This window comes from Pongo abelii, chromosome X (genome assembly GCF_028885655.2).
Source record: "Pongo abelii isolate AG06213 chromosome X, NHGRI_mPonAbe1-v2.0_pri, whole genome shotgun sequence".
Classification (NCBI taxonomy): domain Eukaryota; kingdom Metazoa; phylum Chordata; class Mammalia; order Primates; family Hominidae; genus Pongo; species Pongo abelii.
Window position 1 is genome coordinate 24,916,830 of NC_072008.2, and position 27,100 is coordinate 24,943,929.

The following is a 27,100-nucleotide window of genomic DNA, read 5'->3' on the forward strand; positions in this document are numbered from 1 at the left end:
TTTTTATTATTCTTATTAATAAGAATTATTAATCATTCTTATTTGGAATGGAATTTTATAGGTAGATTAAAACTTAGAAAAAGCCAAATTTGCTCAGTGAGAAATGCCTGCTGTAAGATACATCTCATGAGTTTTTAACTCATGGTAAGGGTAAACCTTCACACTTCAGATCCTTATAGAGTTGGTTTCGTTGATGTTGGTTTGTTTTGCTCTATTGTTGCTATTAGAAAGTGCCTTGTTTTGTGCTCCTGAATCTTCCTAGAGCCTCTTTAGGAATATAATTGTTAAGATTTTCCCATTTTATAGCTTAAAATGTTCTGGGATTCAAAATAGGCCATGGAGTGAGACTTTGTTCCCACCCATATGATTTGTATATAAAAGATTCTTACTAATACCAAGTTAAGGGCTCCTTCTCAAATCCTGTATGTACCTCAGAATTAGTAAATATCATGATTGACTAGCTTTGCACCTGCGACTGAAGAATGTGATAATAAGACCTGCTTTTTTAAGGGTCATATTAATGTATAAAGCACCCATTTCAAAATGAATTTTTAGGCCGGGCGCAGTGGCTCACGCCCATAATCCCAGCACTTTGGGAGGCCGAGGCAGGCAGATCACTTGAGGTCAGGAGTTGGAGACCAACCTGGCCAACATGGGGAAACCCCGTCTCTACTAAAAATACAAATATTAGCCAGGTGTGGTGGCACATGCCTGTAATCTCAGCTACTGGGGAGGCTGAGGCAGGAGAATCGCTTGAACCTTGAAGGTGGAGGTTGTAGTGAGCCAAGATCGCGCCATTGCACTCCAGCCTGGGCAAAGAAGCGAGACTCTGTCAAAAAAAAAAAAAAAAGAATTTTTAGATGCTTCATGTACCATCTTAATTTGTGACCTTGACCAATTCTGAAAGTAGAAGAATTTTTTTCTTTAAAGCTAAATTTCACATCAATTTTAATATTCTGAATGTTGGCATTTAAAAACTTGTTTTCTAGTCTTCCTCTTGCTGTCAAGTTGGGAGACTGAACAATTATTGCTTCTGCAAAACTACTCTTGATTAGGCAAAGTTGACCATCTGAGTATAGGTCACTGTGAGCCTTTTACCAAATGTAAAAATGTTTGAAATGCTTCATTGCCCCCAAATGTACCCAAAGATGAAAGTACTTTGTATAGACTGTGGATTAGAGTTTTCTCTTCAGCTTTGTGTTTTCTAAGAAAAGACGCATCATAATAGATGTAAATTTCTCTTGAGTTAGAAATGTATTAGTAATTAAAGCTATACAAATGTTTTTGTCGGGGTTCTTTTTCTGACAAATTATAATGCAGCTGTCAAACTCGCTCTGCATTTTCTCAGAAATGGATAAAATATTGGCTTTCTTACTCCTTTCCTTTTTCTTTTTCCTTTGGGTCTGGTTGAATAACATGAAGTTTTTAAGGAATAGCGTAAGGGAGAACACTGAGCAACAAAATGAAGGTGAAGAAAGAAAAGTTTGAAATCTTTGTTTTTTAAAAAAAATTTATGTAAAGGACTTCATATTTCTACTCATCTAGCGCATGGTTGTTGTCTCAGGTGGAGATGATATCTTGTTATCAGAGATAATGTCTTGGTGCTTTGTGAGGAAAGTGAAATATTTGGCTTCTAAAATTTTAACTTACGAGGAGAATATAACTGCTTGTGAATTTTGTAATTGCATAAAAATATAATGGAACACATGCTTTTCTTCACATTTTATATAAAATATTAGCTGCCACATAAAAAATGATCTGTATGTTTAGGGCCAAACCCCACATTAGAAGGCTGGCAAACTTTCGGTAGAGTTGGTGTTAAAAAACAAATAGTAACTGCCTTTTCGACATTAACCCTCATGTTAGCTGTTACTGTAGCTCTTGGCTACATGTTAATCTAATGGCATTTATCTTCCTTTCTTCTCCTTTACTAGTAAAATATATTAAAAAATCAACTGCTGTCTTTGTTTTTTTTGTTTTTTTGTTTTTGTTTTTTTTTTGCAGCTTTGTGATTGGCCAGATTCTTTCTGATCAAAGCCGGGACACTATAGTGGAAAACATTCAGAAGATGCTGATAGAAATTGGAGAAAATGTGCTAAATGGCAGTGTCCCAGTGAGCCAGTTTGAAATTAACAAGGTAAATGTAGCATTTATTGCTGATCCCAGCTGCTGTCATGTGTTTTTTGCCTCCTTCAGATAGTTGAAGAACCACCTCATCCTTGCAATTGAAATAAATTCTAGCTGGTGATGAAAGCTGCTTAACAACTATCTCACAGATTGAGTATTAGCATACCTCTTCCAGCCACAGGTACTGCCATGTCTGCCACAGAGACCTTCTCTGTCTAGTCCTTACTTTAATTCTTGGAAGACTTGTTTCCAGAGGTCCTATGGAGTGATACAGTTTACATTCCAGAGGTCCTATGGAGTGATATCACTGTATCACTCCATAGGACTGGAGAACACTACTTTCTTCATAGTTCCCCTAAGTAATAGTTGTTTGGAGTGTAAGCCTGTAAGCTTATTGTGTGCATGTGTGCATTCATGTGTGTGTTTAACTTCACAGATGGTGATCCTTTTGGGGACAAAAGTTATTTAGGGACAGTCTTAGTTGTTGAAAATAGGGAATATTTTTTCTTACCTAATTTGAAAAACAGAATCTTGGTTTCCGAAGTACTGTGTAATAAATAAAATGTTAGATTACGAATTTATTCCCATTTTAGTACCCTTATATATTCAGAAGCTAATTTTGCAAATACCATGCTACCATTTTGTGGTAGATTTCGTTGTCAAAGTGCATACAAAAAAAATAAAAGAATCTAATGCTGACAGTAAATGGAAGTTTTAGAATGAAGACTCATTCGTAATACTCTGTGCTAATGTAATGCTTGTCATTTTTGCACATTTCTGTACTGTTGAAAACATGTTTATATTGCAGCAATTACAATGTTATTTAGAAATATATTTTCATTTAACATAAACATTTTCCCACATTTTTATATTACCTTAAAAATCAAATTAATCAGTGTATTAAAAAAAGTATCTGTTTCACTGATACATCTTTATTTAAATTTGTTGATTATTAAATGTTTTCTATTATAAATAACTCTATTGAACATCTTTGTTTATTTATCTTTTTGCATTTGGATGAATTACTTTCTTATTTTAGGTTCCTTGAAGGAAAATATTTGAGTCAAAAGATGTGAATATCTGTATGGCTTTTGCCAAATTGCTTTGTAAAAGGATGATACCAATTGGTAATAGCAAAATATGCCAGTTTCACCACAGTTTTGCATGTAGTGGTGATGATATTTAAATAAAACTTTGCTACCATAATGAATATGAAACTGTATTTCACAGTTGCATTGAATTTGCATTTCTTTGATTCCTAGAAGGGATGAATATTTTCTTACAGTTTATGTTTATTCTTAGGTAAGTTGTTTCCTGTACCTTGACTATGGCATCCTTAATGTCATGAAAGAAGACATTTGTTTATATATTAGAAGGGGACAATGTTTCTTGGCACTGGCTCTCCACTTTAAGTGATGAAGTGTGTACATATTGGCATGGAATCACTGTGTCATCTAGAAAGTAGATTCCTTTTAGATTTTGTTTTCTTTCTCAAAAATTTATACAAGTAAGAGTTACGACTTAAAGACTTCCTTTGGTCAGTTTTTGCATCAATTCTGCATATTGTATCCCTGATCCTGTCTACCTTCCTAGAAACTTGGGTTTCTATCACAAGGGCTTCCAGGGATGAGTTTGGGAGTGTCAGTCCTAGCATGACTACATAATTGGCAAAATAACACTGAGCACATCTCCTTTAGGGTAGTGGGCCCACACTGTAATCCCCTCATATGAATGATGACACAGTATTACTAGTGTGCAAAAAGAAACTTAGAGTCATAGTTATACTGACAGTGTCTGCATTCTTTTAAGTTTTTATTATTGAAATTTCTAGACTTAGTAAAAGTAGACAGCATGGTATCATGGATCCTCATGTATTCATTACTCAGCTTCAATAATTATCAACTTATAGTGACATTCTATTATTACCAATAACAATAATAGTTAATACTTAGTGTCTAGTATGATAGGGGCTGTGAATAGATTTTTCTGTGGCAGAACTGAAACTGTGACTTACTGTCTTTATATTCTCCATATCACTTAGGATAGCTGTTGGCAAATAGTAGTTGTTCAGTAAGCATTGAAAGAATTCCTTTGCTTGTTTAATCATCCATTCAGCAAACATGGAGTACCTCTTATGTACACAATGCTGATTCTGGGATATAAAGTTGAATAAGGAATGCATGGTCCATATTTTCAAGATTCTGGTGGTCTATTAAGAGTATTTACTGTCGGCCGGGCGCGGTGGCTTGTGCCTGTAATCCCAGCACTTTGGGAGGCCGAGACAGGTGCCTGTAATCCCAGCTACTCAAGAGGCTGAGGCAGGAGAATCGCTTGAACCCAGGAAACGGAGATTGCAGTGAGCTGAGATGGTGCCACCGCATGCCAGCATGGGCGACAGAGCAAGATTCCGTCTCAAAAAAAAAAAAAAAAAGAAAAGAAAAATGTATTTACTGTCCCATTATTCTTAACTTTTATTTAATAGAGAAGAATTTCTGCAGTGTTGATGAAAGTACAGTAAATTCTGATGAAAGGACTATCTTTATTGTAGTTCTGTATCTATTTACAGTAAGCTATTCATTTGTTAAAGGTGATATATCCTGATAATCTTTAACATTTGTCTAAATACTTGCACTATTTAAAACTTGTGAGCTATTCAGTTTCTACATTTTACTGCTTCCAAAGGAGAGTGGAATGGAAGAGTCTATGTATGTGACTGGTTGTGGATGGTCTCATGACTATATATATATATTTTTTTTTTTAGGTGATGCTGGTAGGGCTTGAAAATGACAGGTTAAATTAGGGTAGAGACATGCATGAAGTGATGGGATTTACCTTTAGAGATTTTAGCCCTTGTTGCCAAAAGCAACTGAAAAACAGCATGTGTGATTTTGCTGAACTACTGCAATCTTAGCTTAAATATATTTCATAAAGTAACACAAAATACTTCACAGCTGATTTTTATAGCTCTGGCTAACTTGAGCCTAAACCACCAGGAAGCATTTTTTTTTTTTTTTAAATGAAGCCTTCTAAAACTAGCTTGTAAAGTCCCCAAATAGCCTACATCTAATAATTGGAAAGTATGTCAGCTGAAATTTAGAATTTCTTAACATTGCACTGAAGAATAATCCATTGAAGAAGATAATGGATTTCTTAAGTACTGTTATATCAGTTAAGATTTTTATATTGTATTGCGTGTCTAAGACAATCAAAACTTCACGTATTCCCAGTTTGAGGAGATTCAAATACTTGGGAGAGTTTCCTAGGCACTCTGCTACACTGAGTATGGAATTTAGTAAGTTTACATAACTTGGGCATGTGCAGCCATGTTTGAGGGCCTGCTTTATTCTTCTACATCAGTTCTCAGATTTCTTGGTCTTAGGACACCTTTATACTCTTAAAATAATTGAAGACCCCAGGAGCTCGTGTTGATGTGGTTTATCTCGATATTTAGTGTGTTAGAAATTTAAAAACATTTGTTAATTTATTTAAAAATAGCAACAAACTGATTATATAATTACAAAAAATAGCATTTCTTTCTATGAAAAATAGCTATATATTTCAAAACAAAGAAAAATTTAGCCTGAGGAGTGGTATCATTTTACAATTTTGCACATCTCTTTAATGTCTAGCTCAGTAGACGACATCTGGGTTTTCATTTCTGCTTCTGCATACAATCTGTTGTGATATGTGGTTTGGGATGAAGTATAGGAAGAAATCCAGTTTAACTCAAACATGTAGTTAGAAAAAGGAGAAGTATTTTAGTATTTTTTTCTGATAGTTGAATGTATTCTTCTCTGATCCTGCACCAGAAGTCTACAGGTGGTATTTTCTTTGTAATGTGGAATCTGAAGCCATATCAATGAACTTTTCATGCTCTCTTATATTAAAAGCTATTGGTCTCTGTTGTACTTTGAAAGAATATTTTACCCATGTGTGGCATGAGTTGATCATTTGTTAAATGTTGGTTCCCTGAATTATACAGATCCTCTAAAATAGACACATTCATTGTACAATATCAAAAATTACGTTTTAAAATAGTCCTACTTATATCAGAAAAGTTTTTAAGTATTGGGAAGCTTTCAGGCTCACAGAAGTAGAAAAGTTTTCTAAAATTCTAATTTGCACTTGAAAGCTTGAATTTTATCATTAATAATATATACTGTCAGATTTTTTTTTTTTTTTTTTGCCTTGAAGTGGCAGGCTCACTTCTTTTTTGAGAAATTGTCTGTCAGATACCCAAGTCAGAATAACAGTAGTTTGCCCATTATTCTTTCAAGTAAAAATTATATTCTGTGAAAAAGGCAGCTAGTTTAGCTTGCAACTCAAACAGTTGTACAAATGCTTTCCCTTGAGCAATCTTTGTTTTTCAGATGTGCCTTGTGTGTACTTTGTTTTATCTCACAAAATAGTAGACTTGTACTCAAGGGTTGAGAGCTGTTTTTTTCTTCTTTTTTCTTTTACTTTAAATCCTGGGATACACGTGCTGAACGTGCGGGTTTGTTACATAGGTACACATGTGCCGTGGTGGTTTGCTGCACTTATCAACCCGTCATCTAGGTTTTAAGCCCTGCGTGGATTAGGTATTTGTCCTAATGCTCTCCCTCCCCTTCCTCCCTACTCCCTCAGCAGGCCCCAGTGTGTGATGTTCCCCTCCCTGTGTCCACGTGTTCTCTTTGTTCAGCTCCCACTTACAAGTGAGAACACGCGGTGTTTGGTTTTCTGTTCCTGTGTTAGTTTGCTGAGGATAATGGTTTCCAGCTTCATCCATGTCCCTGCAAAGAACATGAACTCAGTCTTTTTTATGGCTGCATAGTATTTCATGGTGTATATGTGCCACATTTTCTTTATCCAGTCTATCATTGATGGGCATTTGGGTTGGTTCCAAGTCTTTGCTATTGAGAGCTTTAAAAATAATTCTTACTGCTTCATCAAGGACATTCTTAAGTGAAAGTGTTTTTCTTAACTATGCATGGTGGTGAAGAATACAGTGACTCTTAGTACAGTTTGATAGTACCGTCCTGATTCATGTTTATAATGCACCAGCAGTTTTGCCCACTATTGCTTCTGTATCATCAGTACAGGTAGTATCGTTATGAAAATAGTTTTGATCTCTGGACCCCCTGAAAGGATATTAGGAACTCCCAGGGCTCTACAGTCCACACTTTAGAACGGGGTGAGCTCATCCAGCAGTACCCTGGTCCCCATCCTTTCTCTTGTCTTTTGAAACCTACCCCTTCCAGGGCTAGGTATCCTCCTCCTTTTCTTTATGCATATTGAGTTCCAGTCTAATAGAATGCGTTTTTTCCTCACCTTTTGCCTTTTTGTTTGTTTCTCTGCCTGGAATATTCTTACCCCCATTACCTTTTCTTAAAATCTTGCTTTTCCTTCTAGTGCCAGCTTAATTTTTTCTTCCATGATTTCTGCTCTCAGGTGGAAATCATTCTTACCTTTCTAAGTTATCTCCATAACACTTTGTTCACATCTCCTTTATGGCACATATAGCTTATTTTAGAGGTTTTTTTTTTTGGAGGAGAGGTGGAGGGTAGACAGTCTTCCACTAATAGCAGATGACTGTGTCTTATTCATCCTGTGGTACTTTATAATACTTGAACAAATTATTCTGAGAATTATTACAGATGGAGTGAAATAATTTATTCAGCGAATATTTGGCTGCTACTGTATATCAAGCATTGTTAGGAACACTGTGCATGCAGTTGTGAGCAAGGCTGACATTGTTCCTGTTCTCATAGTACTTACTTTCTGTTACAAATTCATCCTCCCTCTGTAGAGGTTGATTGACAGCATGAGTAAATCCAGTGATTTCTAGTGCCTTTGGGATTTATTAAGGCCAGAGGAGCCTTTGAGAAACAATCATTAAGTCAGAGTAGCCATTATTCATCAGTCCCAACTGATCAGTTAACTCAGTGAGATAATTGCACACATTAAGACTGCATATAACACTGAATTTATAGTCTTAACTTTTTATGTCTAAGTATCATGTGATATGGCCCATTAACTTATATTTCTTTTTTTGTTGGGATTGCATCTGGTTATGTTAGTTATTGAACAAAGGAGAGAAAATATGTATATTTTCTACATACAGCTTCTGTCATTTTTTATGTTTATGTGGCTAGTATGATTCTAGCAAAGATGTTTTTAGTGTATATCTGTGCAAGAAGGGTTTTATTTTAAGGCTTAGAACTTTTTTGTTCCCTCTTTTAGGCATTGACAAAGGATCCCCAGGATTACCCTGATAAAAAAAGCCTACCTCATGTACATGTTGCCCTCTGGATAAATTCTCAAGGAGGCAGAAAGGTGAAAGGTGGAGATACTGTGTCATATGTCATCTGTCAGGTAAACTATTGACATTCATAAGACTCTGATACCTCTTAAGAACTGGAAGTAAAATCCAGATTGCCACAGTGTCTTATTTAGCATTCTCCCCAATAATTGATGTTGTAAAGTCTGGTAGTTTCATAGCATTTAAAAAACATTAGCGGTGTGGCATATGTCATTAGGATTTTCATAAAACATTTGTGACAGATTTATAACAGTAGCTACTCTTTTAACCCTAAATTAACTTTAATGCAAATGTAAGTTTCGCCATATGTTCAGCAGTAGTCCTCATTTATCTCATTCCTTTTGCAGCAGTTCCTATTATAAATATCAGTGGAATAATGAAAGAATAAATGCCATTTTTCCTAGCAAATGTCCAAATAATTATGTGAAAAAATATGAACTACATGATTATACGGAGAAGTTGAGAGATCCTATGAACATACTATATGAGGAAACCACACAATTCAACCGGTTTTTTTTTTTTTATTCCTTCAAGTGGAGAGGGCCCACCTCCTTACCCTTCCTTCTCCGTTTCACAAGGTACTTCTAGGCCTTCTGGAACACCGTTTTAAACCACTACCAGTTCTTTTGATAATAGCATGCCTATAATGGGTGAGGAGAGAGAGTAAGAGAGAAGAGCAGTTTTTTGACTTTCGAAGCCCTTAACTACAATTTTAACAAAGGAGAGGTCTCATCCCTTCTATCTGTAAAGATAAGTCAGGGTCATAGCATTTATCCAAATTCTTTCAAATTACAATGGTATAGACTAACCATAAGGTATAATTTATCTGAATAAAACTGTTTTTTAAAGAAATTAAGAGTTTTATCCTAATTGTTATTGCATTGTGTTGTTACAGTAAAAATTTTTTTTACATAAACCTAAAAATTAATTGCAATATGATTGATATTTGTCAAACCACAATCAATGTGTTTTTAAATCAGAGTCTTTTGAAAATTTAAAAGTAGTCTGCTGGTACCTGCTATATGCTGTGGATATACATAACAAATGATTTAAGTACATGGACAGGAATCAGCACTTGACTTTGTCTCCCCCCTAGGGTTACCCTTGATTAAGAACTGTTACAGAAAGCCAATTCCTGCAGGAAAATATTTCCATAAATGTCTGACTCGCTCAAGCCCTTAATGTGCTTTGCATATTGCCTCTGACAAGTCTCATCTCAAAAAAACAATTTTCATATTATGCAAATAAAGATTTTGGTAAATAGGCTAGGTTTTTTTTTCTACTTCTGTCTTCGCATACATGGAAAAGCTCTTAGATTGGTAATGATAAGAACAGATGGCAGCGTACAACTTTGAAAAATTATATAGGTTCAGTGAAATAGCATTAATAATGAAATCAAGCCACAATTGTGTTTTGGCTAAACCTGCAATGAAGATGTATGGTAACTTATAAAATAGGATGATCATTGTATTTAAAAGTCAATTTTGTGTTCCTTGATGTCTGAATGTTAGGTGTTAAGGTTCCTTTTTCTCAGGTCTTACTGATATGCATAGGCTCAAAATGCTGTTGCTAATGTAGTACAGTACATCCAATTTTATGTATTTTTAGCGATTTCCATCCACTGGTATGTGCCTTATTTGCTTTTTAAAAGTATGATTCATATTTCTTTTTATTAACTTATTCTCCTTAACATATCCCAAGAAAACCTATAGGACTTTAATTTGCCTTTGTACCCTACCCATGGGACATGCGCCCTTTCAACATGTTTGCTAGCCAAATCTGCCTAAATTTTTTGCTTTTAAGCACTCAAATTATTCTGTTTCATAATGCAGCCGTATTTTTAGAATATGCTTTTGAAAATGTATCATGACACTTTTTTTTTTTTTTTTTTTTTTTTGAGATGGAGTCTCGCTCTCTTGCCCAGGCTGGAATGCAGTGGTGCCATCTCAGCTCATTGCAGTCTCCACCTCTTGGGTTCAAGTGATTCTCCTGCCTCAGCCTTCTGAGTAGCTGGGATTACAGGCACGCGCCACCATGCCTGGCTAATTTTTTTGTATTTTTAGTAGAAGTGGGATTTCACCATGTTGACCAATCTGGTCTCAAACTCCTGACCTCACGTGATCCTCCTGCCTCAGTCTCCCAAAGTGCTGGGATTACAGGTGTGAGCCACTGCTCCTGGCCCATCATGACACATTTTTAAGAGGACTGTTTGCTGCCTTAAGCAAGGGTGTCCTCCAAGAATAGCCTATATCCTAAACAGGTTTGGTTTTGTTTTGTTTAAAATTTACGTTTAGGAAATAGTACCCTACTAATAACTTATTCAGATGAGTTCAGAGAGTAATGTTTTTGGTATGTAATTTATATTGTAGGTTGTTAACGCATTAAACCTATGTGAATTATTTGCTCAGATCTTAAATCAACTTCCATTTGTTGGCTAGGTTTTAAATCCATAACTATTTAACTTTCATTAGACATAATTTCCATAAGGCATGCCTTTAACATAATTATTTTAAGGGGCCCACTTGTCTCCAGTTTAAAATATTTTCCCATTAGTTTCCTACTAAAGATGACTACCTAGTTTTGTATGAATCGACTGCACCTGGTTGTCTCTCTGAAGTATGTACTTTGTGAAGTTCACAAATTACTACATGGGCACTTGAAGAAGACCAGCGTTGCTTCTTAATCTGTTTTTAAAGATGTATGCCACGTATTCTTGCACATACCATGGGGCCCTGCTCAGGTTTGATAATGAAATCTTTGAAGGTTATTATTATTATATTTTTAAGTTTTGAGACAGGGTCTCGCTCTGTCACTCAGGCAGGAGTGCAGTGGCGTGACCATAGCTCACTGCAGCCTTTATCTCCCAGGCTCAAGTGATCCTCCCACTTTAGCCTCCTGAGTAGCTGGGACCACAGATGCATGCCTCCATGCCTGGCTAACTTTTTTTTTTTTTTTTTTGTCAAGATGGGGGTCTCACTGTGTCACCCAAGCTGGTGTTGAACTCCTGGGCTCAAGTGATCCTTCTGGCTCAGCCTCTCCAAGTACTGGGATTACAGGCATGAGCCACTGTGTCCAGCCGAAGGATGTATCTTAGGTCATAGCCTAAATGTTTTTCCAGTACAACATAGCAAAACCTGTCATCTAACCAAGTCTTTTGAATTTAGTCATATTCGAGCTTAGATTTTTTAAATACCCTAAGAAATATGTTTGTGTCACTTTTTGTTAAAACTGGTCTTTTGTGTGAATATTTAGAATAAAAACGTTTTAAACTGAAAGCATGCTCAGAAAGTTTTCAACTGCTTTTCTGAAAACCATGCCTTACTATGAGAACTTCTACTGAAATATTAGAAAGTAACCAATATTTTTAAAGGCAGGTGGCTTTAAACTATATTTTACATGTATACATTCTATTTTAATTCACCATTAAAAATTGTTAAACTAAACATTGCTGTAATCTTAAGGATAGACCAATTTATCATAATTCTGTAAATTGTTCAGATTTTATGTGTTTGGTAAAAGGCAGTCTAAATACAATTGAGTTGTGTGAAAAGACACTGCCTGAGGATTTTTTCACGTGGTTTTTATCATTGATTGTCAACTTATTATCATCTTAACAATTCAAGCTTCTGAAAGAGCAAGAATTAAACTTGATTAATTATGCCTAATTCCTTTTACTATGTTGTAAACTCCTGACAAATAATAATAAGTCTTTTAATCTGAGTTTGCTTCCTTTTTAGGTATTTCATTTTGTCTTAGAACAGGTAGAACCGAGTTGATAAACAGGCCCAGGTTGTTTTCATCAGGGGCCTAGCCAGAAAAAGAGGCCCCTGCCGCTGGTCTCTGGTAAAGACAGTGGTGTGTGGAAGGTTGCCTCGGCTTTGGGCTGGGTGCTGAGCTGGAAAGGGACTGATTGTAGCAGGAATGAAAGAATAGGATTCACATTATAATCAGTTCTGCTGAGCAGCTGAGCACTGTGAATAGTTATAATTTACTAGTTTGAATATTAAATTCTGTTTCAGATGAGAGGAAGAGTGAGTGAGTTGTTGGATGTTGATCCAGTAGAGAGAACTTTTTGGTTCAGAGATGATGGTGACATCATTCACGAGGCTGGATATGGGCCAATTATATAGAATTTAACAGCTTTTATTTTTATAGAGTAAAAGAGAAAACCCTTGAAAAGAGGCTTTCTGACCCATCTTCCTTTTCTTGAGGAGGAACCAGGTAAATGGTACAAAATGACATGCCCTTCATTCCAGTGGCCAGATATTTGGCTTTTAGAGCCCTGCCACTCTACTAGGACACTACATCATTTTTACTTCTACTTACTGTATCTTGCATATAAATTACTACTCTATAGATTTCATTTCCCCACTCTTTTCCACTTGTTCATTTGCTTCTCAGTGATACATGGCTCTCATAGAAAATATTACTCCCGGGATCTTTGAGTTACTTTGACTAGAATTCTTGCCTGAAGGGATCACATTAACATAATAAAAAAGACCATACACATGTTTTTAAATTATCACTCCTTAAAAAGCCTTTCTGACTACACTAATTGTTACTAAGCCTTCTCGGTGTTTGGTGATATGGCAGGTGAAATTATTTAATCTAGTCATTGCTATCTTGTTGGTTTCAAATTTTTGCAAAAAATAGAACACAACATATACTGGATTTATATTCTTGGACACTGGATGAGATCTCAAGATTGAGATGTTGTCTTTGATTTTCCTACTCAAAATGTTCAACAACAGGTCAAAAAGAGGTCTTGATGTTTAGAAGTAGATACATAAAATTTAAATTGTTGCCTCTCTGTTTGACTAAGCAAGTGTCTGTGATTGAGTTGCTCACAGCTTTGCCTGTGTCTTCTTTTTACATGTCTTTTTGTCATATCTTCTTTTAGGATGGATCAAACCTCACTGCAAGTCAGAGGGCCTATGCGCCTGAGCAGCTGCAGAAACAGAATAATCTAACCATTGACACCCAGTACTACCTGGCCCAGCAGATCCACCCAGTCGTGGCTCGGATCTGTGAACCAATAGACGGAATTGATGCTGTCCTCATTGCAACATGGTTAGGTAAGTGTCCCAAGCTCACATAGAACCTCACATGGTAACAGGGGCACATGTAGTCTTCCTTCTCTCTTGAGATCTCTGCTTATGGGCATGGTATTGTGTCTGGCACTTCTTTGTTTATAGTTTGGAATGTATTTTTGTGGTTGTTTGGTACTGTCTCCACTCATAGACTATGAGCTCCACATACTTGCTACTGTAACCACATGCCTGCTCCATAGTTGATACTCACTGAATACTGAGGGAAGAGAGGGAAGGCAAAAGAAAGGGTAAAGTGAAGATTTCAGGTGCCATTACAGTCACTGAGTTTACATTGTTATAGCTTTAATTAGTGTACCTCCATTTATAAGGAGATTGATGGTATCTTGCTTATTGGTTCATCTTGTCTCTGTCGCTGAAGGTATTTTCATGTCAAGTGAGAAAACATGGCTTTTTAACATGAAATTTTTAATTTTTAATATTCCATTCATTGTGAGAATCCTACTCTATAAGTTATTCTAAAACTGGACCCGCTTTTATCCTCTAGGAATTGGCTGATTTCTAAGTTATCATCATCCCAGGAGGTACCAGCCAACCCTGAGACCTCAGTATTTCTTTGGCTTTTTGCTGTGTCACCAGATTGTCTCCGTTGCTGTGTCATTATTACTATTGTTATCTTTTGCTCAGAAATGTATTTCATAACCAGCCCTGATTTCATTTTTAGATGACCAAGTACATAAAGAGTTACATTGCTTTTAAGGCCTTTCCTCTCTCTTCTGTGGTAAGCAAAGATGAGTGTTTTCAGAGTACTGCCTAATGTCCTGAGATGGCTCCTCACTATTTATAAGTCAAGCCCAGGTGCCACTGGCATCTCACAAACTCTTAACTTTGGCAATTATAGACTAACTTTCCAGCTCCCACCTATGTATCCAGCCTTATTTCTTATTCAGTCTACACAGTGTCTCCCAAATATGGCACTGCCCATTCTGTCCCTGCTTCATGGAAGATTCTCCCCCTCTTTTTACTAAAACATCTAGCTTTAGCCATGGGCTTTGACAGCATAGGGACCTGGGTTTCAATGCTGGTTCTGCTATTTACAAGCTTCTGAACCTTGGTCTACACCTTAGCTCCTTGAGTCATGGAATAGAGTTACTCTGAGGGAGAAATAAGATGATATGTGTGAGATGTTCAGCACAAGGTCTGGGGCAAAGGAAGGGCTCCGTGAGTGGTAGCCACCTCCCACCCTTCTTGTAGGCATCAGTAGAAATATGTTCATACTCCTTCAGTCTGTAGGATTTGTATATACTTAGTGCTCAACTGCGTTTGTGGAATGAGACTGGATTTTCCATGGGTGAATTATCAAGTCACATATTGAGTATGTTTCTGAGCTCCTCCCTGCTACCCCCATCGTCACTACCCCGTCAATGTTTACTCTGGAAGTGGAAGCTCATTTTTAACATTTGCCTAAGCAAATATTAGGAAGATAAAATTCTACCACCAAAATTATCGTATGTATTCCCCAAGATGAGTTGTATTTGATGATGTTTATAAATCCTCAGCTGGGAAGAGAGGACTGTAAAAGTAAGGTATTTTTTAGCTTCACTTTTTTCTCCACTATACATTGAGTGTTTGCTCTGTTGGATACAGTGATAAGTACTTTACATTTGTTATCTCATTCAGTCCTTGTGACAACCTCACAATGGTATGTTGTATTAGCTCCATTTTAGAGGAAGAAGTCAAGGTTTAGAGAGGTAACTATCTTGTTCTTGGCACATAGGTAGTAAGTAGCCGGCTGTGATTCCAAAGGTTGTGATCTTAACTACTGTGCTAAACTTGATTCCCTGTTCTTAGCTCTAAAAGGCTATGGAAGATGTTTTCAACCAGGAGCAGGGTGGCATAGATGTATAAGCATGGGGGGCTTCATGTTTTTCTTGCTCCCTCCATTTCTCACTGTACATCCCCATGCTCTCCACTGAAAACCTCTGAGTAAAACCATTTTTTAAAGAGTAGATCTCCCAGTTTTTCCATTTGTGTCTTCAAAAACCTGGTGTAAAACTGTTGCTCTTTTCTTCTTTGGTTTTGAATTTTTTTGGTGACCCAGCACTGAGAGGAGGTAGATGGAACAAGCCTTGTCTCATGAATGACATTTAAGATAAGGACTTGCGTAGCCTTGTATGTCAGCAGAAGAGCTGAGCAATAAAGGGTGATGGAGCCTGCTTGGGTGGATTGGCCTGATGCCTGCCTGGATGTGTCAAGGCCAGACATACTAAGAGGGGACCAGACTGATTTTGTTAGTTCCAGAAGTCATAGTTAAGATGATTTTTCTTTATAAATTGAACAGTAGCAGATTTTGACTTGAAAGGTACTTTATTATAACTGCAGCTACTGTATGGTCATAGGCTGCCTTATGAATTCAGTTTTCACAAATTATTTTCAAAGCCAGTAGTAGACAAGTGGGTCCCATCTTCAGAAGTTTCATGTTTTATCTCATTATTGACCAATCTCAATCTACACAGAGAACCCTCCAGACTTGCACATGGTCCCATCTATGTACCCATCACTCCTGCCTCACAACCTGAAAATTCTCTAGGTGCAGCCGTGGCTGTGTGGACACTCTTCCAGGCAGTCCCTTCTTGGTGCCATGTAGCCAAGTCAAGCTGATGGGAGGGAATGTGTCCTCGGCCTTGAGGGATCTGCAACTACTCCTCACTTTTGGCTACTTTTTCTCATTTTTTTCTTCTGCCACTTGACAGTGGTTTTTATATCGAGGATGTGTGAAGTTGTCATCATTGTGTAGTCCTCCTCCTCTCCTGCTTGTCCTCTTCTCTCATTCTACCCTGTGCCCACACCAGCAGTATATACACAGCCATCTATATTAGTAACAAATCTTGTAGTCCTTTCCTTCTGCCCCCTTCCAGGAGTTTCAGCATTAATGAAGTGTAGGCCCACAAGTCCCCGTCATCATGAAGATCTGTAGAAAACATTGAAGCTCACCAGGCAGATCTCTGCAGGCATTAGCCTCCTGCTCTATTCAGGAGCTGAATTTCTTATCTACACCCTTTATTCCTCTACCCCAAATAAAAAATTAGGGTGGCTATTCAGTAGGGGCTTCGAGGCCCCTGTTATCAGTTCTACTGTAGCCTGTGGTTTTAGGAGGAGGGAGGGAGATGGGGAAGTGGTGGCAAAGTAAGAGAAGTGTTAGGGGGTACATGGTTTCTAAGAGGTGCAAGCTGTAGGCATAAAATTACTGTAATTTGTTTTTAAAATTCTAAATCTTTTCTTTATATAAAAAAACTGCAGCTAGTGAACTGACACTGTTAAATAAGTTGAAGTGTACAAATGTATACATAAAATACAAGCCCTCCAACTGCCTAATCACAGACATAAAATAATTCTCTTGCTTTTAATGTAGTTTTTATCTTTGATTAATGAAATATAGTATTGAAACTTTAGTGAAGTTTGATACTTTGTCCTTTTAGTTAGTACAAAGAAATCAGGAATAATGGCATAATTTCATTTAGGAAAATTATTAAGCTCATGATTTTTTATTTTTAAGACTCTTTTGTGGAGAGCAAGTATATTTTTCAACTACTTTTTTCTTTCTCTATTGCTTTTATACTACTTTCCTTGAAATGAAAGGCAAGCATCAAGTGTTGGTTTATCCTATGGCTTCACTTTGGAAATTCTCTATTTCTCCCCATCAAGATACCTCCTGAAGTCTGTCTGGTGGCATGTTGCATGGCCCGGTGTTCCGTATGGGGAGACCATTTTAGTGAAAGAGAGAGAGGATAGCCTATTAAATGAGTGAATGAATAAGGCTCTTGAATTGAAAGAGAATAATTTGTTCTAATAACTAATGGTCCTCATTATCCCACAGTAAAATATGTATCATTTTTCTGAAACCCATGCAAGATTATTGCTACTGGGCTTAAATAAAGCAAAATTTTACTCTTTTCCATCTGTGAATAGGAAAAAATACAGTATTACTCTTCTTACACAATAGCCCTATGGGAAACATGGCCACTAAAACTTGAAACTCTTAGCTTTTGTTCTCTAGACTATAGATTTTTCTCTCTCTCATTCTAATGAAAGCTCTCCCGTATTCTGTGGATGAAATATTCACAGTATGCTCAAACATCCAAATAGTCTTCCATACCTAGCCGACTAGGCCAGTGATGAGAATAGTCTAAAGTTCATTTTTGAATTTCATCTTTGAATAAATGTATGTTTTATGTATAATGGTACTTAGAATTATATGTAATATCTTTCCTCCAATGAGCAATGATTTGTACAGTAGTTATAAAGAACCTTTCTTCATGGTCAGTGATAAAATTTCAGGCATTTGGCTATCTGGGCATTTTCTCATTGGTCCTGAGAAATTATTGAGATTTGAAGAACATGAGAATTTAGAATTTAATCTCTGAAAATACTGCTTAAAACAAGACAGAACACACTTAACCCAGTGTGTTCTGAGTTAAATTAGAAAGTAAAAATTTCCTTTTAAAAAAATGATGCATACCACTCATATCACAGAGGTTAGTTTTTGTCAGTAGACAGGGTTCAGTAATATCATCTAAGAAATAAGTGCAACAGTGGGCGAAACAGGGCCAAGTGATGTTTGGGGGTGCTTTTGACAGATTCAGGGAGATCCAACTACAAAAAAGAGAGTAAAGTACAGATGGGTAGGGGTAGAATAATGCCACCAGTGAGTTCTTCAGGTATTACTTTGTCAATAAAGAATTTTGCCTTTTTTCATTATTAAGCTCTTATAAAAATAAAACATGACCCTTTCCAAACTAAATATTTTCTTTTTCTTTCTTTCTTTTTTTTTTCGAGACAGAGTCTTACTCTGTCACCCAGGCTGGAATGCAGTGTCGCGACCTCGGCTCACTGCAACCTCTGCCTCTCAGGTTCAAGTGATTCTCCTGCCTCAGCCTCCTGAGTAGCTGGGATTACAGGTGCGTGCCACCACACCTGGCTAATTTTTGTATTTTTAGTAGAGACAGGGTTTCACCATGTTGGCCAGGCTGGTCTCGAACTCCTGACCTCAGGTGATCCGCCTGCCTCGGCCTCCCAGAGTGCTGCGATTATAGGCGTGAGCCACTGCTCCTGGCCCCAAACTGTAAATATTTTCTATAATATAATTAATAGTAAAATTAAAAAATGTTATACCAAATGCATTGCAGAATGTTAAAGGAAATCTTCTCAGCTGATAAGAGCATCTCTTACAAGATGGAGTGCCAATGGCTCATGCTCCCAGTCTAGTCTACTTTTGTATTCAGTATTAATTGAAGACCTGCTGTGCCTAGCACCATAGTAGGCACTGTGAAGGATACAAAGTTGAGTCAGTTATGGACCCTTTATTCAAATTACAGCCCAGTTATTTCGTTGATTTCACTGTTGTGGGCAAGTCTAGTGGGCAACACAGTGTATGTCCCAAAAAAGGTGAAATGAAGGGTTATCAAATTTCAAAGGAAGCAGAAACCACTCCTAGCTGGGCCCACCATGGAAGAGTTTATAAAAGTAGAGACATTTTGAGGCATTGCTGGAATGGGCTGTGGAGAGGCTAGTGTGAAGTAGGGAATGGTTGCCCACCCTACTGCTTACCAATTCTTCTAGCCTGATGAACTGCAGGGATAACCTGTGTTATCTCAGCCACCCCCAAAGCACTTTAGGGAATTCAAAGAGAGCCTCTTTAAGGGTTTCAGTTGCACGGTCCTGCATCTCAGTCTCAACAAAGTGAGCACACAGTGGTTTGCTTCTGTGTCGCTAGCCCACAATAGAGGGCCAGTAGTGACACTGCTCATCTCACATAAGCAGTGAGACCTTTGAGAACTTTGAACCAAACCAGAGCATGTTTAGAATAATTGCTTTGGAGCTTTTATATGAGTTATGTAACAACTCTGGCTTTGTAACACTTAGAGGTTTTAAAGGAAAATGTGGATTTCTCAAATTATTTAAATTAGATCAATTTTTTAAAAAGATAAAATTGTTTTAATTAAGTACACCAAAGTGACATTTATCAAGATCGTGTAGCTTACAGAAAAATGGATAATACCTAAAAATGGTTAAGGAAAAAAAAGCTGAATACTATACAGCATTGTACACATACACGTACACTGTATTATATATGTGTATGAATAAAATAGAAAAGGGTTAAGGTGATGAATTATAGGTTCCCCCTTTGCTGACAAAATATTAATACTGTTATTTTATTATTAGTAAGACAGTTTTTTCCAAAACCAGAAGTAAAACAATGGTTAAGCAATTACTAACTCACCTTCATTTATTTATTTATTTCAGATGGTTTTGGGGGAACGGGTAGTGTTTGGTTATTACATGAATAAGTTCTACAGTGGTGATTTTTGAGATTTTGATGCACCCAAAGCAGTGTACACTCTACCCACTGTGCAGTCTTTTATTTCTCACCCCCACATCCCACCTTTCCCCCCGAGTCCCCAGAGTCCATTGTGTCATTCTTTTGCCTTCGTGTCATCATAGCTTAGCTCTCACTTATGAGTGAGAGCATACCACGTTTGGTTTTCCATTCCTAAGTTATTTCACTTACAATAATGGTCTTCAATTTCATCCAGATTGCTGTGAATGTCATATTTTTTTTTTTATGGCTGAGCAGTATTCCATGGTGTATATATATGCCACAGTTTCTTTACTCACTCATTGTTGGGCATTTGGGCTGGTTCCATATTTTTGCAGTTGAGAATTGTGCTGCTGTAAACATGCGTGTGCAAGTATCTTTTTGGTATAATGACTTCTTTTTCTCTGGGCAGATACCCACTAGTGGGATTTCTGGATCAAATGGTAATTCTGCTTCTAGTTCTTTAAGGAATCTCCACACTGTTTTCCATAATGGTTGTACTAGTTTACATTCCCACCAGCAGTGTAAAAGTGTTCCCTTTTCACCACATCCATACCAACATCTATTTTTTTTTTTTATTTTTTGATTATGGCCATTCTTGCAGGACTAACTCACCTTTTAGAAGGTGGGTGGTTAGGGACCTTGAGCCTAGCTGTTTGCCCCCAGCATCTACCAACATAGCTGGAAGAGAAGTGGGCTCTGTTATAAGACAAGCAATCTTTGGACTATTATTTGTGTTATTTTATATTCCAAATATATTTCCAGCACAGAGTTACCATCTTTTCTTGGGTTTAAAAACAGGAAAGGAAGGCCAGGTACCGTGCGTGGCTCACGCCTGTAATCCCAGCACTTTGGGAGGCAGGAGGATGGCTTGAGTCTAGGAGTTCAAGACCAGCCTGGGCAACATAGCAAGACCCCATCTCTACAAAAAATACCAAAATTAGCTGGGTATGGTGGTGCGTGCCTGTAGTCCTAGCTACTCAGCTCACTGAGGTGGGAGGATCACTTAAGCCGGGAGGTCGAGGCTGCAGTGTGCTAGGTCAAGGCTGCAGTGAGCTGTGATCGTTCCATTGCACTCCAGCCTGGGTGACAGAGCAAGACCCTGTCTCAGAAAAAAAAAAAAAAAAAAAAAAAAGACACTTGAAAAGCTTCCTGCCGAGAAATACACATCTCGTTAAGTTAAAATTTGTATTTGTGTCTATTGTCAAGGGCATTAAAACCAATTGATTGAAGTCATGAGAATGCTGCTCATCAGCCTTTTTATTCTGTCAAGATTTTGAGAATTATCTTCTCCAGGAAAATAAAAATCTTGGGTATTCATTTAAACCAAAGGCTTGGCTATTATTTCTTCTAAAATACTCAGAAATTTTCCATTTATATTATGAAGAGGTGTATCGTTGGTGTGAAAGACAGTTTCGGTTGTCTGACACTTATACAGTAAATTGTTTATCTTTAAATTAGATCTGTAGTATTTTAAAAACTTGTTGGGCTGGGCACAGTGGCTCACACCTGTAATCCTAGCACTGTGGGAGGCCAAGGCGGGTGGATTACTTGAGGTCAGGAGTTCAAGACAAGCTTGGCCAACAGAACAGGGTGAAACCCCTTTTCTACTAAAAATACAAAAGAATTAGCCAGGCGTGGTGGCGGGCACCTGTAATTCAGCTGCTCAGGAGGCTGAGGCATTAGAATCTCTTGATCCTGGGAGGCGAGGTTGCAGTGAGCCGAGATTGCGCCAGTGCCCTCCAGCCTGGGCAACAGAGCGAGACTCCGCCTCAAAACAAAGCAAACAAACAAAAAAACACAACTTGTTATTATGGAAAAATGTATATGTATATATATGGTAGCAGAGAATATAAAATTTTTTCTAGTATCACACATATTAAATTATAGGGTAAGATTAAACCCTCATATACTCATCACCCACCTTCAGTATTCTGCATTGGTGGCCAATCTTATTTCCCACCTTCCCCTATTATTTTGAAGTATATCCTAGATATTTATTTTGTGTGTTAATATTTCATTTTGCATTTCCCTTTTTTTTTTTTTTTTTGGAGACAAAGAGTCTCACTCTGTCACCTAGGCTGGAGTGCAGTGGTGCGATCTTGGTTCAGGACAGCCTCTGCCTCCCAGGTTCAAGCGATTCTCCTGCCTTAGCCTCCTGAGTAGCTGGGATCACAGGCATGCACCACCACCCCCGCCCGGCTGATTTTGTTTTGTATTTTTAGTAGAGACGGGGTTTCACCGTGCTGGCCAGGCTGTTCTTGAACTCCTGACCTCAGGTGATTCTCCTGCCTTGGCCTCCCAGAGTGTTGCGATTACAGGTGTGAGCCAATGCGCCCGGCCCATTTTGCATTTCTAAAAGAAAAGATTCCCCTTTTCAGCATAACTACATTATTATCACATCACACAAAAAAACCTCACAATTCCTTCATTTCATCTAATTTCCAATAAGTGTTTATATTTCCCTGATTGCACTATGAATACACTTTTTTTAAAAAGCTCCTTGTTTGGATTGGAATCCAGTCAGGGTCAACTTGGTAGTTAGTCTCTAATTTTTTTTTTTTCCTTTGTTGATCCTCCCAGTTTGTTAATTAAAGAAGCTGGGATTTTTGTCCTTTAGAATTTTTCTCATTCTGGAGTTTACTGATCACATCCTGGTGGTATCTTTTAACATGTTCCTCTGTCTCCTATATTTCCTATAAATAGTTAGATCTAAAGATGTGATTATATTTAGGCTCAATTTATTTTATTTTATATTTGCTAAAATATAAAATACACACTTCTTCCTAGGCAATGGGGTTTACGTCTATTTGAGTTTCAGTGCATTTTGCAACAAATTCATAGATGTTTCATAAGAAATATTTAGAATGCAATTTTCTCACCTTTCTAAGTGTGAATTTTTCATAGTATAACATGCATACAGAAAAGTGCACAAAACCTAACTAAACTGCTTGATAAATTTTCACAAGATCATCATGCACTAGTGTAGTCATTACTGAGCTCAAGAAACAGTACATTACTACATTCCCAGAAGGCCCCTCATATCTCCTAGAAATGATCCTCTACATACCTGGCATCTAATAACATAGATGAGGTGGATTTTTGGGGATATTACACAAATTGCGTCTTTGTTCTTTGTGTCTAGACTACTTTTACTGAATATTGTTTGTGAGATTCATCCATGTGGTTGTCCTTCCTTTCTGTAAATTCTGTATAATATTTCATTGTCTGAATATACCACACTGTATGGCTATCTACTGGAGGTACACCTATGAGTTGTTTCCACATTTGAGGTATTTTGAATAGTGCTGCTTTGAGCACTATTTGAGAGTTGTTGTACAGGTCCTCTGTCAAACATAAGCATGTATTTCTCTTGGGTATGTACTAAGGAGAATTGCTAGGCCATCAGGGACATGTATGTTTAATTTTAGTAGATTCTGCCAGTTTTCCAAAGTGGTTCTACTCATTTACACTTCCTACTAGCAGTGTTTGGGTGCTCCACATTCTTACCAACACTTGGTAAGATAGTGTTTTCCATCTTCATTTTACATGGTGGCATAGAGTTGTGATTTTAATTTGTGTTTCTTTGATGACTAATGAAGTTGAACACCTGTTCACATGCTTCTTGGCCATTGGAGTATTTCCTTTCGTGAGGTGCCTGTTCAAGTCTTTTTCTGTTGTCCTGTTGGCTTTTCTTTTTCTTATTGATTTGCAGGCATTTCCTATGTGTTCTAATTACGAGTCTTTTGGAAGTATATGTTACAGTTTGAGTATCCGTTATCTGAAATGCTTAGGACCAGAAGTGTTTGGGATTTTTTCGGATTTTGTAATATTTGCATATAGATAATTAGCTATCTTAGAGATGAGACCCAAGTCTAAACATGAAGTTCATTTATGTTTTATATACATCTTATACATGTAGCCTGAAGGCAGTTTTATACAATATTTTTAAAAATTTTGTGCCTGAAACAAAGTTTTGACTGCAACTCATCACATGAGTCAGGTGTGGAATTTTTCACTCGTGATATATATCATGTTGGCACTCAAAATGTTTCAAATTTTGGAGCACTTCAGATTTTTGGATTAGGGATGTTCAACCTACACAAACATCTTTTCCTATTTGGCATGCTTTTTAAGAGTATAATTCACATAATTTACCATAAAATGCTAAAATCTTGAGTGTTATACAATCAGTTATCTAGGCACAGACACAGAACATTTTCATCACTCCAGAATGTTCCCTTGTGCCTCTTCCCAGTCAGCACCTCTGTTATAGTAGCAATCGCTCATCTGAAATCTATCAGTATAAGTTAGTTTTGCCTATTCAAGATTTTCATATAAATGGTTTCCTACAGTATATACTCTTTTTGTGTGCAACTTCTTTCACTTAGCATGGTATTTTTGAGATTCATCTGTCTTGTTGCATATAGCAGTATTCACTCTTTCATTGCTGAGTAGTATTTTATGGTAGATTATACCAGTTTATCCATTCACTTGTTGATGGACATCTAGAGTGTTTCCATTTTTGGCTATTATGAATAAAGCTGCTATGAGCATTCTGTGGATATGGCATTCACCATTTGAAAATTATTTTTTTCTTTAATCACACTAAATTTTCAGTTTGTATATTGTCCTCTAAGATGTCCAGATATATGAAAGCCTGGACTCATGCAAAAGATAAATGGTTTACTTCCTCTAATAAATTTTTACAAAAAAATTTCACTCAATGGGATTCTGTTAATTAGCTTCCCTCATAGATTAAATGATCCATATTACAAACAACTGCTTGTAAATACCAGTTACTCCCTTTACTCATTTGGAATTTCATTTATGTGGATTTTCCCTCTTCCCCGCTTGCATGAACATATATAAGGGTTTTACTGTAGTTATTTGCTGTTGCACTAATAGAGACCTTGTCTTTTGAAGGAAGGAAAGTATTTGATTAAATGTATCAGCCTCTCTAATAACAATATGTCTCAAGTTATGAACAGTTTAAAAACTCCTTGGGAGTGGGGGCAGGTGAACATTCTAAAAACAGGTATAATTTACAATGGTTAGAAAGTGCAATGGTAGAAAAATAATTTTGTGCTAAATGTCACACTGGGGGTGTGTGTGATAAGACTATGGTGACTTAAGTAAAGACAGTACTGCTAAACTCATCCACCCTGATGCCTATGATGTTACTTTCTATAAATACTTCTTGAAACATGAGAGTTTTGATCCTGTTGCCAAAATAATGTGAGATCCTAGAAATTTTCTAATTATAAATGACAGTATTTTAATTTCATTCCACTGCCTCTTCTGTACCCTCAACCCCAGCACAAATGAGTCCATCACTACAAGCCACATAATTGAATTAAAGCGTACATCATCTCAGCCTATTCTGGGGGGAAACCACGGCTGCTCTTTCTCCAGATAACTAGTTTTGCAAAGCCCAGACAGGCTGCTTCTTCCTTCATTCTGTGCCTCACCAAAAGACTTAAGTCACCTGTCAAGAGCTAGCCTAAAAGAAATGGAAGTTACTTTTCTCAAATGGGGCATAAAGTTTGTTCCTTTAAGCCAGTTCAGAGAAAGCTTTCAGTAGAAGCAATAAGGAATTTGGGATTCAGTTTTGCATTTCTTGCTCAGACTAATGTAAGCAGTGTAACATTAATTATACGGTGTATATGCATGTAGGGCAAGTGCAGTAATAAAGATTTTGCTTTAATGTCATTTTTGACGGAAGTGTTTAATTTTGGAGTGACAACAATTAAAAATGGAATTATATGTAGCTGCTGTTTTGCACATTTTAAAATTCAGAATCTCTACCTGTAGGTGGCAGCACCAGATACTTGTTTCTTGTTTCACTCCAGCCTTAATGAGTTTAGGGTATAAGCAGTAAAACTTTAAAGTCTACTGAAACTTCGAAATAAGCTGCTGTTACCAGTTTTATGAGAATTTGGAAAAACTAATGTATGTGTTGACTAAGTTTGGGGCTTGTTTAACCCTGGATTTTCACCTTTTCAAAAAAGATTCCAGCAGCAATGATCCTTATTTTTTTAACATGACATTGTATGTTTTCTTAAAATGATGTAATTTAGCCGTCTGTGGTTTGCCTGTTCAACTTATAACTCCTCTCCCAAGAAAATAACTTTTTAAATGGCATTTTGGTATTTAAGTAACTTGTACAAGAATCATTATATACCTAATATTTTAAGCTCATTACAGTCTCTTCTCCCTTTATATTTTTACATTTTAGCATTGAACTATGGCCAAAGTACTGAGATTGAAGCTCCTTCCCCTGAAAAAAAAAAAAAATCACCTTGGGAATAAATCTGAAGTAATTAGCTGAGCTAGTTGACTTTGTTACTGCCATGGGAAGATTGAGTGATTTGTAGAAATGGATATTTAGGGTAGACATTTAGAGTAGACATTTCATAGGGCCTGGTATTTTTCGCAAGTTGCAGCCAGTCATTTGGGTGTTTCTCCATAAAAGTAAGTAACAAAATGGCCCACACCCACTTTTGGCTTACTCTGCAGGCAGGCTGTCCCGGGTCAGTGCTTGCAGGTTCATGCACTCAGGTGCACCAAGTGAGCCATGGCTGGTGGGGAGGGGTAGAGAGTAGCTCCTCTTGGTTCCTTTTCGTAGCCTGGCCAATTTTGTATATGTGCAAACCCAGCATTGTTTTGTTCCCTTATTTTTGGACTGTGAAAGAAACTTGCCTTTTAGAAAAATCTTGCTTATTTTCTTTTTCCTTATCTTTTGATTAGGTGTTGGCCTGGGAAATTGATTAATAGTCATAGGGTCAGAGAAAAAGTGAAGCTGCTTTCTCATAATTGCAAATAAATCAAAACATTATGTGAATACTTGGATTCACAACTAGAGTTTGAATTAGCGACAGTTACCCCTCACTACAGAGACTAACTGGCCTCATTCACCGGTGTGGTCTCTCTCAATTCCTCTGACCATCCTTAGCTTTAAATGTGAGGATATATGTATTCCCACATAATTCTCTAATTTGCTATTTATCTTAGGGGTTAGGTAACTTGTAAAATAAAAATGTATAGTGTCTTGGTGACAAGTGGCCCATGTTAACATAATTTATGTCACTAATGAAGAACAGCTTTTCAAATTGTTCTGAATGTGTATTCTTTGTTTTTATCATATACTACCACTTTAGGAAATACTTTAATTCCTACAAAGAGTAGCTATTAACTTCATATGCAGCATGAACATGTCTCATATAGTTTTCTAAATGCATAATCTTG

The 27,100-nt window shown here is 37.1% G+C and overlaps 1 protein-coding gene across 10 annotated transcripts in view; it reads left to right on the top strand.

Moving 5' to 3' along the window:
• POLA1 (DNA polymerase alpha 1, catalytic subunit) overlaps positions 1 to 27,100 on the top strand; it is a 304,169-nt gene that overhangs the window by 117,075 nt on the left and 159,994 nt on the right. For all 10 annotated transcript variants that reach the window (XR_008518040.1, XM_009234677.4, XM_024240735.3 and 7 more), the window contains 3 exons: positions 2,005 to 2,137; positions 8,350 to 8,481; positions 13,329 to 13,503. Coding sequence is in view for 9 of the 10 variants with exons in the window: in XM_009234677.4 (XP_009232952.1) it covers positions 2,005 to 2,137; positions 8,350 to 8,481; positions 13,329 to 13,503 (440 nt within the window). In the remaining variant the exon portion in view is untranslated. The remainder of the gene's footprint in view (positions 1 to 2,004; positions 2,138 to 8,349; positions 8,482 to 13,328; positions 13,504 to 27,100) is intronic.